We start from the raw sequence: 19,217 nt of genomic DNA, 5'->3' as shown, positions 1-19,217 counted from the left end.
ATGTGAAGAAAAAAAAAAAAAAAAAAAGACAGGCGCCTTGACCTTGTGCTTCTCTGCTAGGGCAGAGTGGAACACTTGGATAAAGACAAAAGCCTTCATGAAATGGGTGTTAGTGTTGGCTAAGGACAAAGTCAACGAATATGGAGGAAAAAAACATCCTCTTCTGACTTACTACTGGGTAAGAAACAGGACAGTATGTAAATGGAACATAAGTTTAACAAAAACAGACAAATTCAAAGGATTAAAACCAAAATTTAGAAATATCAGGGTCATGCCACCAGAGAGAGTGTGAAAGTGAAACACAAGGGAAAACTAAAAAGTGGTAGAATGTATTAAAGATACCGTCAGTGGCGGTGGTGGCTAGTTTTCAAAGGTAACAAAATCAAAGACATGGGAATGCTTCTTATTTATAAAAGTCTTAACAGTGGAACAGAAAGTGCCTGGAGGTTAGGAATAAAAAATCTGGATTCTCGTCTCGGAATGGTCACTTACTACTAGTTCCATTAGCCACCTTCCCTGTCAACTTCATCATATTTAAAAATCAAGGGGGTGGATCAAATAAACTCAATATCCACTCCACATTTTCAAGATTTCTCAAAGCACTAGTGTTCTATGGGGTGCCTGGGTGGCTCAGTGGGTTAAAGCCTCTGCCTTCGGCTCGGGTCATGGTCCCAGGGTCCTGGGATTGAGCCCCACATTGGGCTCTCTGCTCAGCAGGGAGCCTGCTTCCTTCTCTCTCTCTGCCTGCCTCTCTGCCTGCTTGTGATCTCTGTCTGTCAAATAAATAAATAAAGTCTTTAAAAAAAAAAAATACTAGTGTTCTACATCTAATACTGCATCAAATGTATCAATAAAAATATAGCCACATATCTTCCTGAAATAAAGTTCAACAAATTGAGTTTTTAAAGATAACCTTAAAGATGAAAAATTAGGCTGGATTGATAAGATCCATATATAATATTTTAAAAAGATGGAGACATAATAATAAAGCAAATATACCAAAATGGTTATATGAGTGTTCATAGTGCTGTCATGCCAACTGAATACGCTGCATTCGTAAAACAGAGGAAACAATCAGAGGAAAAGAGCTCTCAGGAATTAAAAATGATTACTAAACCTTCATCAAAAGTTAGAAATGGCTTCTGAATATATGAAGAGATGTTCAATTTCACTTGTAATGACGAAATATATATAAGTATCATACTATGGGGACACTGGGTGGCTCGGTCAGTTAAGCGTCTGCCTTCGGCTCAGGTCATGATCCCAGGGTCCTGGGATCAAGCCCTGCATCGGGCTCCCTGCTCAGTGGGAAGCCTGCTTCTCTCTCTTCCATTCCTACTGCTTGTGCTCCCTCTCTCGCTGTCTGCCAAATAAGTAAATAAGATCTTAAAAACAAAAAAAAAAGGTTAATATATATAAGTCACACACAAAAAAGAAGAAAATTAACTTTCTGCGGTAGAATTGAAAGTTTGCAATTATTAGTGTACTCTGCCGCATTCATACTTTGTCATTCATGTATAAATAACAGCAAAAGAAAGTAACAAATGTACTCTGTACCAGTCTTGGCTTTTTAAGAGTAAAAACTCTTTCAAGGCAGAGTCAAGTGTTTTCAGGGCCACCTACGAATCCTGCAAACTGACCTTAGGAAAGTCACTTCCCTTCTCTGTACTTGAGTGACATCATATATAAAATGAAAGGGCTAGAATAAAGAAAAGCTGAATTCTAATCCTAAAAACCCAATGCGCATCTGGCTCTAAATAGCCCATAACCTACAAAAGGCAAACACAGGCCATAACCGACAATAGGCAAACACAGCCAGGATCCAGGACCCAGCTCTTATGGCTGCTAGTCTTTCTGTCACACCTAATGCCGGGAGAGCACCAGCCCTCCTAAGAAGCCAGGCACTACAGAAACTTCTTCAGCTTCCAGATGAGTCAGCCTTGTTCTTTTGAATCTCTCACATCCCGAATCCTATGCCTACTGGACTTGTTAGTGAGCTACTGCTACTCTTATATACTGAGAAATTTAAAATAGGAAAATTAACTCAGAAAGCAAATATATTGAATGTTTCTGAGTACTTAGTATGGGTAAGACAACACACTTTTATAATCCTAAAGCATTTTACAATTTACAAAAGCATCTTCAAGTGCACTGCTTTGGTTCCCAACACAGTCTGAAGCAACACAGTGGGCAGTGAGGACACCAGACAGAGGAGGAGATGCTCCCACTCGGCCCCTGTCCCCTGCACGGCACTGAAGGACACGAGGAACGTACAGTCTGGCTCTTCCTCCAACAGCTACAGGAGTTGGTCTCCAAACTGAGGCACTTCAATTTCCTTCTCTAAAATGCTGAACAGCTGAACTAGATGTCTTCAAATGTCTTTTCCAAGAAATGAGTTCTGGTCTGTTACCCCTACTTTCAAATTGAGAAACCCGAGGCGTGGAGTGACATTGCCGGTTAGGAGGAGAGCCAGATTCGAGCCCCATCTTCTGCATTCAGAACCAGAGAGGTTTTTCTCCTATTACAGAATACTTCTACACTTCTTAATGATAATCATTAACAATAATTCACAAGTTATGAACAATCTGAGCATGTAACTTATAAAATCAACATTTTAAAAAAGATTTTATTATTTGACAGAGAGAGACACAGTGAGAGAGGGAACACAAGCAGGGGAGTGGGAGAGGGAGCAGCAGGCTTCCCGCTGAGCAGGGAGCCTGATGCGAGGCTTCATCCCAGGACCCCGGGATCTGACCTGAACTGAAGGCAGACGCCTGATGACTGAGCCACCCAGGCACCCCTAAAATCAATGTTATTTGTGGTACTAGCTATATTTAAGTTAGACTTCAATAAACATGTAAAGGTCTGCATATTTTTAAAAAATTTAACTGAGACCCTCCCCTCCTCACCACACCAGAAATCAATTTTCCACCTAAAATGCTATTGTGAACTTAATATATAATACAGTCTTGGCGTATGGAAATGCTCTCACCTTTAATTCAGTGCTTGTAAGGACTTAAATACCTCACTGATTGAGCCAGAAAGCTATACTCGATATTTCCCTTCCAGCACCTAAAACTTAAACACTGACTTGCTTTAGGCACCCGCTCTGCAGAGGCTGCATCTGGAGGGCGCCCAAGTATCAACAGGCAGGGCTATAGAAAGGCATTTTTCCAACAGTTAAACCCTTCAAGGCCAACCCAGGTCCCTCCAGTTCCTTCATTCTCCTCCATCAACCGTTCACGGCTTTTCACATTCTTGAACCACCTTATCACGGTTAGCAACAAGAGTTTTCAATGTTCAAATTTTCCACAGTATAACAGTGAAGCCAATGTCGTAAGTTTACGGGTTGAATCATAAATATGCATTTCCTATCATTTTATTACATTTCAGAAACCCTATGAAGAAAGAAAATCTCATAAATAAGATTCTTAATCCGTTCCATTCCTCCCCAAATACTTCCAGAATGATTTTAGAGAAAGAGTATATATATATAATATATGTATAATATACATTATAAAAAGTATTATATAAAGAGTATACATATAAATATAAATATGAAAGAATATATTTTACATCTTAATAAACAGAGAACTCTAAATGTAATCAAACAGTTAATCCTTCTAAAATTCAAGGCTCAGGCGTCTGGGTGGCTCAGTCGTTAAGCCTCTGCCTTCAGTTCAGGTCTTGATCCCCAGGGTCCTGGGATCGAGCCCTGAGCAGGGCTCTCTGCTCAGCAGGAAGTCTACTTCTCCCTCTCCTACTCCTCCTGCTTGTGTTCCCTCTCTCACTGTCTCTCTGTCAAATAAATAAATAAAAACTTTAAAAAAAATAAAATAAAGTCTCTGCCCCATCGAACAACACAGCTTGTCCATCCCTAATTTCCCACAACCCGTATGCTCTACTCAAACAAAATGCACTTGTGATTCTTCAGATACATTATTTATACCCAAGAGGTCCTGAGCAGGCCCCTCTCTGGCTCTTTGCTGATACAGTCACTACCAATCACTACAGTTCCAAATGACTCTTGAACTTAGGAACAGTTCCTCCTTCTGGGCTATCTTTTTTTTTTTTTTTTAAGGATTTTACTCATTTGTGAGAGAGAGAATGTGCACAAGCAGGGAGAGAGAGCACAAGCGGCAGGCAGAGGGAGAAGTAGGCTCCCTCCCTGCTGAGCAGGGAGCCCGATGCGGGCTGGATCCCAGGACTGCGGGATCATGGCCTGAGCCAAAAGGGAGACGATTAACCGACTGAGACACTCAGGTGCCTCATGGACTCTCTTTCTATATTATCTGTCCGTCTCTAAGCTCCAGAAGCCAAACCTTTCTTTGTAGAGGGCCTAGTACCTTACAGATAAATGCCATAGTCCCAATATATGTTTTTCAGAATGAACTTAACAAGAGAGAGATTATTATACTGTTAAGGGATAATGTAAGGACTGCTGAGCTATAAAGCTGATTGTCCCTACACTACATAGTCTTGGACCACTCAACATTAATATAACTAATCTACCACTTCCTCAAATATTGCTATTTGGAAATATCTGAGGATATCAGTTCTCAGTGTTTCTGCTTCTATAGCCCCTTTCTATTTCTGTTTCTCCGGTCTATGAGACACCTAGTTTTCATAATATAATATACCAACTACAAAGGGCTCTGAGCCACTGCATTTGCAGTGAACGCGCCTTAGCACTATACTGTGTTTCTGTACAGACTAGATGATGACAAACGAACAAAATGCTTTAAGCGCACTGAACAGGTTGTGCCCCTACCATCTTACTCAGTCAACAAATATTTGTCGAGTTTACCACATACCACGCTAGCCTGAATACTAAGGATAACAGCAGTGAGCAAAACCAATGCAGGCACGAGAACAGTCCTTGTTTTCACAGAGTCATCCTTCTAATGTTAGAGAAATACAAGCGAGAGAGATAACAGGCAATGTGCAAAGCCGTGTTCAGTATAAAGACAACGAACAAAGCAGATGTCAGAACAGAGAATGAGAAGAGTGCTCCTATTTTAGGGTGGTCAGAGCGGTTATTCCTGAGAAGTAGACCTCCCCTGAGCAGAAGGAAGCGTGAAAGTCAGGACAGGAGCCATGCAGATATCTGAGGGGAGATAGTCAAGGAGGAAGCAGCAGCAGCAGCAGCAGCAGGGGCAAAGGTCCTGGGGACAGGTGTGGGTTGGTCTGTCCCAAATCAGCATGGACACGGATGCGGCTAAAGCAACAGGAGCGAGATGGACGAGGTCAGCAGATAACAACAGTACCCCTGTACTAGAGAGGTAGACAAAGTCACATTACACAATTAGACACACCCAGAAAAAGGCAGTGAAGGCAATCGACTAGGAATGTCTCAGCTTTATCAATATAGAACTTATTAAAAAAAAAAGATAAATGTTCTGGGGCACCTGGGTGGCTCAGTAAGTTGGGATCTGACTTTTGGTTTCAGCTCAGGTCACGATCTCAGGTTCATGCGGGATCGGGCCCCACATCGGGTTCAGTGCAGAGTCTATTTGAGATTCTCTCTCCCTCTCGTGTTCGCTCTCTCTCCCTCTCCCCCACCCCACAAATAAATAAATAAATAAATAAATACATCTTAAAAAAAAAAAAAAGATAAACATTCTTATAAAATTATAACTGAAAATCTGCAAATGAGGGCCAGGCTAAGAACTAAACGGTTGAGTTGACAGGTTGCTAAGAAGAACACAGAAACGGATCTCAGAGGAAAAGGCTGTATGTCTGGCCTGGGGCCAGCAGAATGGCCCACTCCGAGCAGACTTCACAGGGACCTGTCTGGAGTGGCGGCACTAGAGAAAGGGGCAGGACAAGAAATGGTTGACAAAAGTATCACCATATACAGATAACAGTGATGGCTTTCACAAAAATAACACCGAAAACAGGTAAAAAGACAGGTTAAAAGTTCTCAAAATAACGTCTACTTCATAGTAAGCTTCATGAGCAAACCTAAGTATTGGGCCCATCCAGCAATGTGGCTCGGCTGCCAGGGCCCATCTGAAGCCCTGTCACTGAGCTGAGTCCTCGGGGTCTCATTCAGTGTCTCAACAGTAAGACCGTGAGAACCAATCCACATCACAAATTTTTTAAGTGTTGCGCTTTCAACCCTGGCATGCCAACCCACGCTCTTTCTGTTATGCTTTCTATTAGTTTCTTCAGGAAAATACCTTCATCTTACTCGATCCCTTCCCATGTACTTCCCTAAGATCATGGACAAAGTATAACAGAAACAGGCTTTTACTTCTGGCAGATTCATTTCAATTTCAGTGGGATCAACACAATATACACTGAAAAACATCTAGTGATGAGCCTGTGAATTACTTAATCTTTATTTTAAATATATAAATGCTGAGAGGTACGGAATTTAGAAAGGATTCCTAGAAGATGTGTATTTCAATCAGACTTTGAAGATTAGACTCTCAGAGAATGAGTCTTATCAACATATCCAATCTTTCTGAGAAGCAGTATCTACTAACTACTTGAAAGTCGAGCTTTATTACAAGTGAATCCCTACAAATTCTGGGAGTTTAAACCACTGCAGTTGACTGTGCTCTTAATAATAAAGAATCATTTCAAACTTACTGTATAGATCTCTAAGTATCTGTCTATGCTCTTGGTAATCACTGGCTTCCAATATTAACGGGATGATTTCACAGCTTCACAAGAAATGTTTAAGTGAGTTCTGAATTGCCCTGGTGGACATGAACGTCACATTCTTCTTGCTGCGCACCTGCTGATGGTGCGGGGACACGTCGACGTTAAACGTGCCAACGTGCCAAGTCTACCGTGAGACTGATGACAGTCAGGAATGAGCGCGTCCCCACTTTTCAAGTTCACAATCCCCCTTCAGTCAGAAGCTGATCCACAACACTGCACGATGGTTATAGTAAATGAAATATTTAAATAGTAATTTGGTTTCACATGGAAACTGTTACCAAGACAAACCTTCTTGTAGGATGGAGTTCCAAGAACATTAAATCATAAGAAATTGTTTCAGCAGCTGGTTAAAGCTGAGTGTACATAATACAAGACATCTGGTTGTCTGTGCATTTTCAGTTCATTTAAAAAGTATAAACACATTAAAACACTGAAATGTTTGATATATTACAACACTGTCTGCTTGCTCTTCAAGAGTGTTTAAGTGACTGGTCTATCCACTGTATTCAAGTCTTACTTACCAGCTGAAGAGATTTACTACTCCCGTTCCCCTTAACTTCACCAAGACATTTTATTAACAAAGGAGGGGGGAAGAATGTCCTCACTGAGGATATAAACTAAACCCCAGGTATTTAGTAATGACATAAACACAATAGAGATGGAACTATTTTAAAAATTAAGTCAAGAACACATGAAGCTTCGCACATACAGTGACAAGTAAATAGTAGACAATCTATGTGTTTCCCTTCCCACATCTGACCACATGTAACAGAAACCTAACCACAGTGGCTTAACCAAAACAAGTATCTATTTTTTTGCACTTAAGAAGAAATCCAAAGATAAGCCATGTAGGGCTCATATAATAGTTCTACGGCATCATTCAAATCCCATACTCCTGGGACCCTGTTCTTTGCATGTGGCACTCATCATCATCGCTTCAAGATGGCCCCAGCACTGCCTCTGCATCCCAGGAAAGAAGAGAAGGGCAGCAGGCCAAAAAGCTAGAGATACACGCCCTGCAAGCTCATGACTTCTGCTCACACAGCACTGGCCCAAACCACGTCACAGGGCCACATTTAGCTCCCCTGGGGCCTGAGAACTAAGCTGGGCCACACAGTGGCTCCCAAACAATATTGGAGATGTGTCGGAAAGAAGGCAAGGAAGGACATCAGAAATTCCAGTTACCTGTGTCTGCCACATGAGCTCCACCTGCATGGGACCCTCTCCCCTGTGCCCTTCGCCACCGGGTGATTCTTCAGTGGCTTCAGCCCTGCCTTCCGGGTGCACATCAGCAGACCGACCTACCACAGGGCTTGGTGGTTCTTGTTTCTAAATCTAGATTACAATTCTGGATGCTGTACTTATGCACAACAGAGGCCGGGAAGCCATCTTCTCACGAATACCTAGTCCTTCCTCTGTGGGCCACAGGCAAGCAGCACATATCCAATGATATCCCCACATTCACAGCGATTCCATCATAATCAATCTTAACCCTTCTTCTTTATTCAAAAAATAATTCCTTTAGGGGTGCCTGACTGGCTTGGTCAGTAGGGCATATGACTCTTGATCTCAGGATTATTAAGTGTGAGCCCATGTTGGCTCTTAATTAAGAGATTACTTAAAAATACAATATTTTAAAAAATAATAATTCCTTTAAAAAATGCATTCTCCATGGGGTGATATCACTCCTAAGAGAGTGAAAACTGATTCTTCAGGGGTGAAAAACTTCACAGATATTATAATGATCTGTGGCCCTCCAAAGGGCCACAGTACATAAAGAGACATTCAGTGTATCTGGGGTATTCAAATTTCACTAGTGGGGAGAGGCAATTACGAAAATGTCTGAAAAGGCTCAGAGACAATTTTTTTTAAAAATTGAGAGTAACTGCTTTAAAAAGAACACTTTACAGCATATAGGAATTGCGTTCACAAACTCTTCAACATGATCAGTCACCATCTTCAATACACAAAGAAGATAAAGCAAATCCTGGCTTGGCCAGAACTTACAGGAGTGGAATATCAGTGATCAACTGCATCAAACAACAGAGCAATTCTTCCAAAAGATCTTCAGAGTCAGAACCTGGTAAGACACACAAAAATTTTTTTAACAAAATATGAAATAGAATAGAGCTTTGTACAAGTTCAGTCTTCATTCCTAATGAGAATAACAACTGTTATTATCACATAAACTCAGACTCTAATGGTGACCTCTAATAAAATCCAAACTGTAAGTCAGTACATACTACAATCTTCATTTAGTATAGGAATTTTGAACATTAGCTATTAATTATATAACTTTTAATGTGTACATCTCTTATGGTCCCTGTAGACCAGCAGTTTTTAAATCTCTCATTTTATACTGTGTTTTTTTTTAATGAAATCTTATACTGAAGTGAAATACATAAAACAGACCAAAAAAAAAAAAAAATCAAGCCTCCTTAGCTGCTCTGTTTGAGTCAACAGAATGCCTATACCTCTTTTCCCCAGTAAATATCTGATCAAACACCAGATCTCCTTGATGGCCCTCAAAGCACCTTTTCTGAACCTGTGGGGCTCCACAGATCACAGACTGAAACCCAGTGAGAGGGTTTCCATCCCTTTACAAATAAAGAGCCAGAGGTAAAATGGCTTTCCCAGGTCACAGAGTAAGTGGCAAGGATAAGAGGCAAATTATCATTCCTGTAGAAATGTTTCTCTGTCCCAAACCACTCTAAATGACGGTCTAATTTCCAAAGCTAATTTCCAACAGCTCATGCGACTTTTGGCTTTGGACACTACTGACACCTATTCCTTCATGAAATTCTTATTCCCCCCGGTTCCTACAACACCTTGTTTAAAGTCTACATCTTTTTCTACTCATTCCCATAATCTGCCTCCTCAGAATATATCTTTTAACCATGGGTGTGTTCCCCAGAGTTCCACCATTGACTTCCTCCTCTCCCCACTCCCTGTGTCCCCCTTCACTAATCATTATTAACATGCTGGTGATTGCTACAGCGACCGTTCTCCTCTTGGTCTCTCCAGTGAACTCCTTCTTATCTTTATATCCAACTGCCTCCTGGCCATCTCCACTTAGATGCATCACTGGTACCTCAAACTCCACATGTTCAAAACCGAACCCATCTTTCCCAGTACTTGAAACCCACTTATTGCTTCTTTCTACTTCCTTTTGGGGACCACATCAAGAACCCAGGGCCAAAGCCCAGGATACTCACGTGTATGCTTTTTTTAACCAATCTCTGGGTCCACTCAATTGCACAGCCTACCTCTCTGATGTTTTCTCTTTTCTGTACTCCTTATACATGCTTTTGTTCATTATTTCATCATCTCGGTTCAATGAAACCAGCTCACTAAATTAAAACTCACTCCTGAACTTCTTTCAACCTTCCTAACTAGTATTCCTACATCCAATCTTACTTCTCTCCAATCCAAACTCTAGACTGCTGTCAAATGGAGCTGACTAAACCCCCTCCTTCCCTCTCCTAGCTTACATCTTTTCAACTGCTTTAACTGAACACTAGGTATCAGAAAAACTCAAGTGCTGTAAGTACAGGTCACCAGATGCTTCAAGACACAGACCCTGTACCTCATTCTACCATGATCTCCCCCCATTATTCACAATTTATATTCCAACAATACCCAGTGGCCTGCTGCATGCCATTTCAAGCCTCCTCAATAACATTCCCTCTGCCAAGAATGCCCTCCAACAATAAAAAGCTGACTTTTTAAAAAGCCAATCTTGATTCACCTGCACCATCCTCAATCTTCCTCTCCTCCATAAAACCCAAATCTCCTGCCTCACCCTGAAGAAAAAAAAATCACCAACAAAATATTTTGCCTTGTTCATGTCTTTCATTGTATACATAGGTTACATTATACTATAATTTCTCTCTATACGTGGGCAGGCAGCCATTGGACTCTAACTTTTTTTTTTTTTTTTTTTTTTTTAAGAATAGGCTCCATGCCGAGCATGGAGCCCAGTGCGGAGTTTGAACTCAAGACCCTGAGATCAAGACCTGAATTGAGATCAAGAGTCAGATTCTTAACCCAGGAACCTCTGGACTCTACTTCTTGAGAATGACGACTGACAAAGAGCTTAACACATAACATATACTCAAAACGTGTTCGCCAAACCACACCCAGGGCCTAGTACAAATCTAGTGGTTATTTCCGAAGCATCAAAGGACTGGGAATTTCAAAGTTTAGCAATTCTTTTTTCTAAACCACACTATCACCTGGCATTCAGAAATTATGAAGAAATTCCTTCCTGACTTTCCATAAATGGAACTGGCACAGTAACCCTCTGAGAGGTGAGTACAGAGCTGGAAGAGAATACTGAATCATAAAAGCACCAATCAATGCTACAAAGAAAACATGGCAAGAACCAAATTCAGTAACTACATTAAATCGTACTCTAGAAGTGCGAGGCTTAGCTCAACCAGTGAGAAAATAGAATTTGGAAATAAGTAACACTGGTCTCTGAGGCTACACAATAAAAAGCAGATGTAACTAAAATCCTTCTCACTGCGAAAGTGGTCCAACACAACCCAAGTCAGTCAATAACCTGCTCCAACTTCATCTCCTGGCATATGATACATACCTAATACAACTTGCTGCAGTGTCATCCCATGGCTCATCCTACAGAATGCAGTGACCCACACCCAAGTAAGGATATTTAAAATCATTCCTTGATTCCCTAAAGAATATTCCAGACCAAATCAGCAGGCCATTTTAACAGCATATCCTTGTTCAGCCAAGTAGTCAGAAGTTTTTTAATTACGGAAAGTGAGAGAACAAATGCTAAGAACCAGAGAGGGTTGGATTTTTTTCCTTCTGGGGTGCAAGCACATCTCACCCTCAAATCTTAACACAGTGAAGAGGATTCTGTATTGTATTCCATGTGCCATCTAAACCATCACTTCTGCCAAGATTACAGCTTAGGTCAATTAAGGAATATATTCACAGCATCATTATCAACTTAGTAATGAAATTATAATAAATATATTTCATACAAGTGAAATGTACCATTTTAAGGCCAAAATTTAACAAAAGACAAGAACAGGCAGTCTCCAGTTGAAATCTCTATCAACTTCTATTACTAAAATAAAAACATTGCTACAGAATACCATATTCTTGGGGCGCCAGGGTGGCTCAGTGGGTTAAAGCCTCTGCCTTCAACTCAGATCATGATCTCAGGGTTCTGGGATCGAGCCCCACAACGGGTTCTCTGCTTAGTGGGAAGCCTGCTTCCCCCTCCGCCTCCCCCGCCTGCCTCTCTGCCTACTTGTGATCTCTGTCAAATAAATAAATAAAATCTTAAAAAAAAAAAAATATCATATTCTTATTTCTGGGACTAAGCTAGAAGCAAATAATTGTGTATCAAATGAAGAGTGACAAGATTTGACCGCTTACCAGGTCTGACATTAAGCAAGTCACTCATAGGGCGTTCTTTTCCAAGCAACATTTATATCACTCAGCTTTCATTTGAAGCCAAGTATCTTCCTTAGCGCCAATAAAAACAAGTAAATATAAACTCACCTGCCAAAAATTATAGTAACACTCATGCATTTCTCACAGGAAAGAGAATCTGAAAAGTCCTTGAAATCTTCAGGTCAGTAACAAAGCAAACTGAAGATCTTTGAGCAAAGGACTCTGAAGAGATTCAGTATGTTTAGTGTGAAATTTTAAACCCACAATTTTTCTCTCTTAAAGAGTTTTAAATTGCCTCTTATAGCTCCAATCAAATACGCTCATATTTTCAATGTCAGCTTCTCGGAGATCATATTCATAGCTAACATTTACTGAGTACCCTCCTCTTGGAGAGGCACTGTGCCAAGCATTTCATTCGTCATGTCACATTAATCCTGACAATAACTCTTTTTTTTTTTTAAAGATTTTATTTATTTATTTGACAGAGAGAAATCACAAGTAGATGGAGAGGCAGGCAGAGAGAGAGGGAAGCAGGCTCCCCGCCGAGCAGAGAGCCCGATGCGGGACTCGATCCCCAGACCCTGAGATCATGACCTGAGCCGAAGGCAGCGGCTTAACCCACTGAGCCACCCAGGCGCCCCAAATCCTGACAATAACTCTTAAGGAGAAGGTATGATCATCACCATCATGTTACGAATAAAGAGCTCAAGGCTCAGAATGGTCGGTTAACTTAAAATAAGTGGCGGAGACTGGATTTGAACCCAAATACAGACTCAAAAAAAAAAAAAAAACCTGAAAAAAAAAAAAATCCTTACAAACTATTTTTAAAGTTGGAAAAAATCCAGTCGGTCAACCATGTCTCACTGAAGACCCCAAATACAAACCCCTGGTAAATCTGAGGGGAGAGATATGAAAAAGCCCGTATTCGTTTACACATCAAGGGATCTGTTACACATTCATCAACGCATACTGGAAGTCTTTGATTTAAATACCCAATTTAGAAATAGCCTCTAACAATGAATAAATATAAACTGTTATCATATGTATTGTGCAGAACAAGGTCACTGAAATCTCCTCTATCTGGGGTTCCCCCGCTTTAAAGCCCTAAGCTTACTTCTCTCGTGCCTGTGAGTGACACCAGGGGAAGGAGCAAGTGAAAGAGCAGATGATATCCATGGTCCCTTACAACTCCCATCAACTATACGTGAAACGGGAGTCATTCGGCACCCATTCATACACACCACACTCTCCCTAGGGAGGGAACCAGAGAAGACCAGGATGCTGTTATAATCAAATACCTTCCACCAGAGTAGGAAGAGAAGGGAAGAGAGGGAGAAAAGAATAATGAAAAAAGCACTCACTCGAGGAAGAGGGAAAAAAATAGCACTAATGGAAAACAAAGAAGCAGCCAGAAAAAAGAAAACATATGGGTCATTTAAATCAGGTAACATGGAAATATTAAAACACAGAGAGCTCATTGTTGCTTACTTTGCATGCAGAAAGTCAAGCTGTTGGTTTCTAAATGCTGCTCAACTGTGCCAAAAACAAGTATTAAAAGCATAATCAAGAAATACCAGAGCTATATTCCAAAAACAGGTTCCCTGAGTGCCTAAAAAGTTCACAGCAAAACTGACTTCCTTAAGATGAAAGACACATAAGCTAGAGTGTATTTACTATAAACTTATATTCAGAAAACCATGGTAGAGTCTGTAATTGGCAGTTTTAATTATGAAACTAATATTGGAATTATTCTAAAGTATTACAAAGTCATATTTAAACTTCTAATGAGAAAAACTGAATGTGTCTATAAAATAATCGTAAACGAAGGAAAAGCAGATGGACTCACTCTTTTCTAAAATTCAAATTGATCTACATTTTAATGCATTACAATATTTATAAGACTGTGTCCCACATATTCCAATAAAATCTGTAATAATTCTGGCTGTCTGCTATTACTGTAGTCAAATGGAAATGTTTCTAATTATACTCAAGGATAATACAGTCTTCCAGGTTCTATTATAAAATATGCCTTCTTTATTTCTATGTTGAGCATAGTATAAAAACTGTTGGTAACAGAAGAGGGTAGAAAACAGTTTCATGGTACATTGGAGAAAGTATGGAAATAGATTTTAGTAAGCAACTACAAACTATACAGAATATATACATGACAGGGTATTGCACTGCATTACATATACTTAGATTCTAGGCCAATTTAAAGTATTATCCTCTTAAATCCCAGTTTTATTATTTTTCATCCACTCTGGCCACCATGCTCTCATTGTGGATCAGCAAGGAAGGGAACCTGCCAGTCTTATTCAGGCCTGGGCCCAGGATTCAAAGGATCTGCTTCTTGGCCAGCTTCTTGACTGATTTTTATTTCTTGTTGAGTTTCTTCAGCATCCCAATTATCTGTGGGATAATATCCACAGTCCTGGCCTCATCAAGTGCTGTTAATCCCCCAAAACACATACTTAGAGAACTTGGAACTAGGAGTGGACTTAAGCCTGACAGTGCTGAGAGGCATCTGTCCTCCTGAGGGTCACTGTTCTTCAAGGGGATCTGCAGCTCCACCATCTCCCAAAACTTCTGGCACTTGCACTGGTCCTGTGCAGGACTTCCCACACCAATCCATGCAGAGTGATGGAAGCTTTGCTGCTCACGGGGCCATGCACCACAATAACTGTAAAAGAGGTCTAAGATTTTTGAACCCTTCGGATTTTTGTTGCTGTTGTTAAGTAAACTTTACATGCGATGTGGGGCTTGAACTCATGACTCTGAGATCAAGAGTTGCATGCTCCATCGACCGAACCAGCCACCGGCTGAGTTCCCTATTTTAGATATTAGCCCCTTATCAGATATATGATTTGGAAATAACATCTCCCATTCAACAGGCTGTTTTTTCATTTTCTTGATGGTTTCCTTTGCTGGCAGAAGCTTTTTAGTTTGATGTAGTCCCACCTGTTTATTTTTGCTTTTGCTGTCAGATTCAAAAAATCTTCTCCAAGATCTATAGCAGGGGGCTTACCCCTAGGTTTTCTTCTATTAGTTCTAAGGTTTCAGGTCCTACATTCAAGTCTTCAGTCTACTTTGAATGAATTTTTGTGTATAGTGCAAGACAGGGGTCCAGTTTCCTTCTTTTGCATGCGGCTCTCCGATTTTCCCATCGCTATTACCGAAGAGACTGCCCTTTCTCCACGTATATATACTTGGCACCTTTGTTATAGACTAATTGGCCACATATGCATGGGTTTATTTCTGGGCTCCTTGTTCTGGTCCATTGATCTGTATTGCTTTAATACCAATACCACACTGTTTCAATTACTACAGCTTTGTGATACAGTTTGAAATCGGAAAGTAAGCCTATCAATAAAGTTTAACGTTTTGTTCCACTGATAACAGAAAAGAAAGGGAGAGAAAAGAGAGGAATATCAAAAACACTATCACTTATTGTAAGGCGAAGAACAATTCAGGAGGTCCTAGAAGCACTTTAATTTTTCTGCAAAGACAGATGACAAATCTTATATGCAAAATATTTCAAAAGAATAAATCCATGCTTTCGTGAGTCCTTTCTAGCAATTGGTTTCTTTCTTTCTTTCTTTCTTTCTTTTCTCCTTTTTGCATTACTCAACTAATGAAATTAAACTCTTTGAGTTTTATACTAAGACGAAAATAAAACAGAAACAATTCATCTACCAATTTCAGGTTTACCTCTTGAGCTACAGCTTGCCCCAGGCCCTAAGGATTAGTCCAAGCAAAAATAAGAGAAGAGTAAAACACTGCTGCCTTGAGAGCCAAAGCACTTTGGCCATCTGAAAGAATTCAAAACTAGTTTCAAAAGTTTCACCTCTAGCGCATTTAGTTAAATGAATACATCATGGGTTTTGAATATACTTCCAGAGAGTCTCAAAAAGGTATGCAGTCAGGGACACCTGGGTGGCTCAGTCGGTTAAGCGTCTGCCTCCGGCTGAGATCATAATCCCAGAGTCCTGGGAATGAGTCCCATAACGGGCCCCTTGCTCAGCAGGAAGCCTGCTTCTCCCTCTGCCTGCTGCTCCCTGCTCCCTTGTGTTCTCTCTTTCCCTCTCTCTCTGACAAATAAAAATCTTTCAAAAATAATTAATAAAATAAAAACGTAAAAATGTCTTCGGCCAGAGGAGAATGAAAAGGAAGGTAGTTGGGACGCTTGGGTGGCTCAGTGGGTTAAGCACCTGTCTTCAGCTCAGGTCATGATCCCAGGATTCTGGGATTGAGTCCCACATCCGGCTTCTTGCTCAACAGGAAACCTGCTTCTTTCTCTGCCTGGTATTTGCCCTGCTTGTGCTTGTTCTCTCTCTCTCTCTCCCCCCCCTTCCCTGGCAAATAAACAAAATCTTAAAAAAAAAGAAAAAAAAAGGAAGGAAGGAAAAGAAAGTAGTTATATTAGAGAAGTATGATTATGGATTTTTTAAATTTCCATAAATATTCTATATTCTACCACTTTTTCTCATTTTGATCTCTCAGAAGTTGGAAGTTGTTTCCAATTGTTCAGGATCTTTGAGTCTCCATTTATTTGCCAGAAGGAGGCCAATGATGATGGAAGCTCCGTGTGCACAGGCACAGCCTGCAAGTGGTGGCTCACACTGGAGAGTTTGGAGCTGTATCGCTGAGACACCCAAACATCAGCATCTCTACATCTTTTTCCTGGTTTGGGTTCATTTTCTCCACAAGTGTATGCATTAACCTTCTGGAGGGAAGGGGATGTAGTGGGCACAAGCCCAGTGCCTGCATTTAGAAGCCATGTCAAGATGCCTCACTCCTCCATTTGTAGCCTTTGCTCTTAGCCCTGTTCTCAGTAGACCATCCCTCCACGGCACCCCAGAGCTCCCAAGTAGAGGAAGGTCCTCTTGGTTCAGCCCCTCGGAGAAGACATTCTAGTATTCACCGAGGAGGGGGTGGTCTCCTGACTGCATGTGGTGCTGGAGAAGAGCTGAGCGCCCAGCTGCTCCTTCAATCACTCCTGCAAGGTGTCTGCCTTCAGAGACACCTGGTACTTCCAACTCCTAAGCCTTTCCAGGGCTCTATGACAAGAACTGGCTGTTTCTTGGTAGTTCTCCGACCCTAAAGGCATTTAACCTTCAGCTTTCACTGATCAGTAGAGTTCATCATTACTCAACTTTCCAATTTGAAAAATGTTACTAACAGTGTGTTCCCCTTTCCTCCTCTTTAATAATAAATCCATGACTTATTAAAAGTCCCTTCACTGATATTTTATCGGGGTTTCAGAATAAAGCAAAGATAAGCATGTGGGTTCAATCCACTATGCTTGAGAGCAATTCCTACAAAATAAAATTTTTAAAAATACATCTATATTAAACTATTTTATGCCGAGGAAATGTGGTTAAGCAAGCATTTTACCTGGACTCAACAAATCTCCAGTCCCTTTTCTACTCTCCAGAGAGCCGCGCTAACTAGCTGCCGTGTGTGCCAGCTCTTGGAAGGTGACCGGGTCCTCCGTCCCCCCACTGCCCGCCCACAGCGCTGCTGGCACAGGTGGCACACTCCTGCAGTGCAAACCCACACTCCCACTCTGTGCTCTTGATCCTAGTGCCCCCCACATCCCTGGGCTTTCCAGCCAGCTCTCTCCCCGTGTGTGTGTGTGTGTGTGTGTGTGCGCGCGCGTGTGTGTCTGTGTTTCTATCTTCAGTCTCAATCTCCAAAGACTTCTTCCCTCATCTGAAAAAGATGTAAAAATATTTGTAAAGAAACTGTAATTGCCTTCCACTGGCGACAATATTAGTAGTTACTCCAAAGAGGCCTCCTGTACAAAACAACTAGTTCTTGGCTAAAATACACTTTTTAGTGCACTGATGGGCTTCCAGAAAGTAGAGGAAATCTCCAGGGATCCTTGCACCATAACCAAAAAGAACAACCACAGGCAAACAGACTGTGGCTTGAATCCACAGTAAAATACTGAGCAGTAAACAAACCCGGAGGGTAGGCTGACCCAGACGAACGCCAATCCAAAGCTGCCAATACAAAGGCATGCCACCACCTTGCTACTGGGGAGCTGAACCCCAAGTGGTCACATTAAGCCAAGAACCTCTGAAGGAGGTTAAATGGCCTCAGGTGATGCAGTCTAGATCCCTCTAGAAGCAAATGCAAATCCCTCGTTAAATGGCCTCAGGTGATGCAGTCTAGATCCCTCTAGAAGCAAATGCAAATCCCTCCTTTATTTGGGGCCTCAGATTAAGATGAACAAACAAAAGCTCACAATCAACATCATCAAACACATAAAGAAACAAACCACCATAGTGTTTGTGGAAACAAATTACAAATTCATGTCCCTAAAAAAAAAATCATATCCCTAAGGACTTAAAATATTGGATTTATGAGATACAAAACCTATCAGTTACTATCTTCGGGTAATGGGGGATGATCCCAAGACAGAAGGCCGTACTCACATTGAAGGCAAAGGGAAAACACACAAAATTTTATAGTACTTCATGGTTTTGCCCAGGGCTAGTTTTGTCCTCTTTGACTATGCTCAAAGGCATGCACTAGTGGAAAGTTATATTTACAAAATGATACAAATTCCCTCCAGCAAACAATCTGCCACCACATACAGAGCCTGTGGGGAAATGTTCACGCAGGACAGTCTCACAAATTTCTATTATAAATGGGGAGCTTACGAAGAGTCATATGACCCTCGTGTGCTGGCAACATCCACTTCATCACAGCAGAATTACAGTGAATGGAACCAAAAAAAGGCCTCAAATTCCTCAGCTGACTTTGATCAGCTGTTTGTAGGTGGTCCTCCACTTCTGTCAATTCAACCTCTGAGCAACCCGTACTACTGTCTAGTCTCTCGACCCTTGCGCAGTCTCCCACGCGGTCTCCCGCACATCTGATTTTAAGATTCACATTCTAAATGATAAACAGATGTTTTTAGGTACTGCATAGTGAGGTGTGTTTTTCTTTTGTTTTTTTTTTGTTGTTGTTGTTACCATTTAACAGTATCTATGTATTCATTTAATTTTATTACTTTTACAAATTATAAAAAGACATTAAAAGAAAATGTAAAAAGGACTTAACACCAGTGAGAAGTAGATATCTCAAACTAACAACATGTATGACTA

The 19,217-nt window shown here is 41.0% G+C and overlaps 1 protein-coding gene across 1 annotated transcript in view; it reads right to left on the bottom strand.

Moving 5' to 3' along the window:
* DYM (dymeclin) overlaps positions 1 to 19,217 on the bottom strand; it is a 337,031-nt gene that overhangs the window by 251,517 nt on the left and 66,297 nt on the right. Inside the window, exon 6 of the mRNA XM_044243021.1 lies at positions 8,680 to 8,752. Coding sequence (XP_044098956.1) covers positions 8,680 to 8,752 — 73 coding nt within the window. The remainder of the gene's footprint in view (positions 1 to 8,679; positions 8,753 to 19,217) is intronic.

This window comes from Neovison vison, chromosome 3 (assembly GCF_020171115.1).
Source record: "Neovison vison isolate M4711 chromosome 3, ASM_NN_V1, whole genome shotgun sequence".
Lineage (NCBI taxonomy): Eukaryota > Metazoa > Chordata > Mammalia > Carnivora > Mustelidae > Neogale > Neogale vison.
This window is presented reverse-complemented; position numbering and strand designations above follow the sequence as displayed.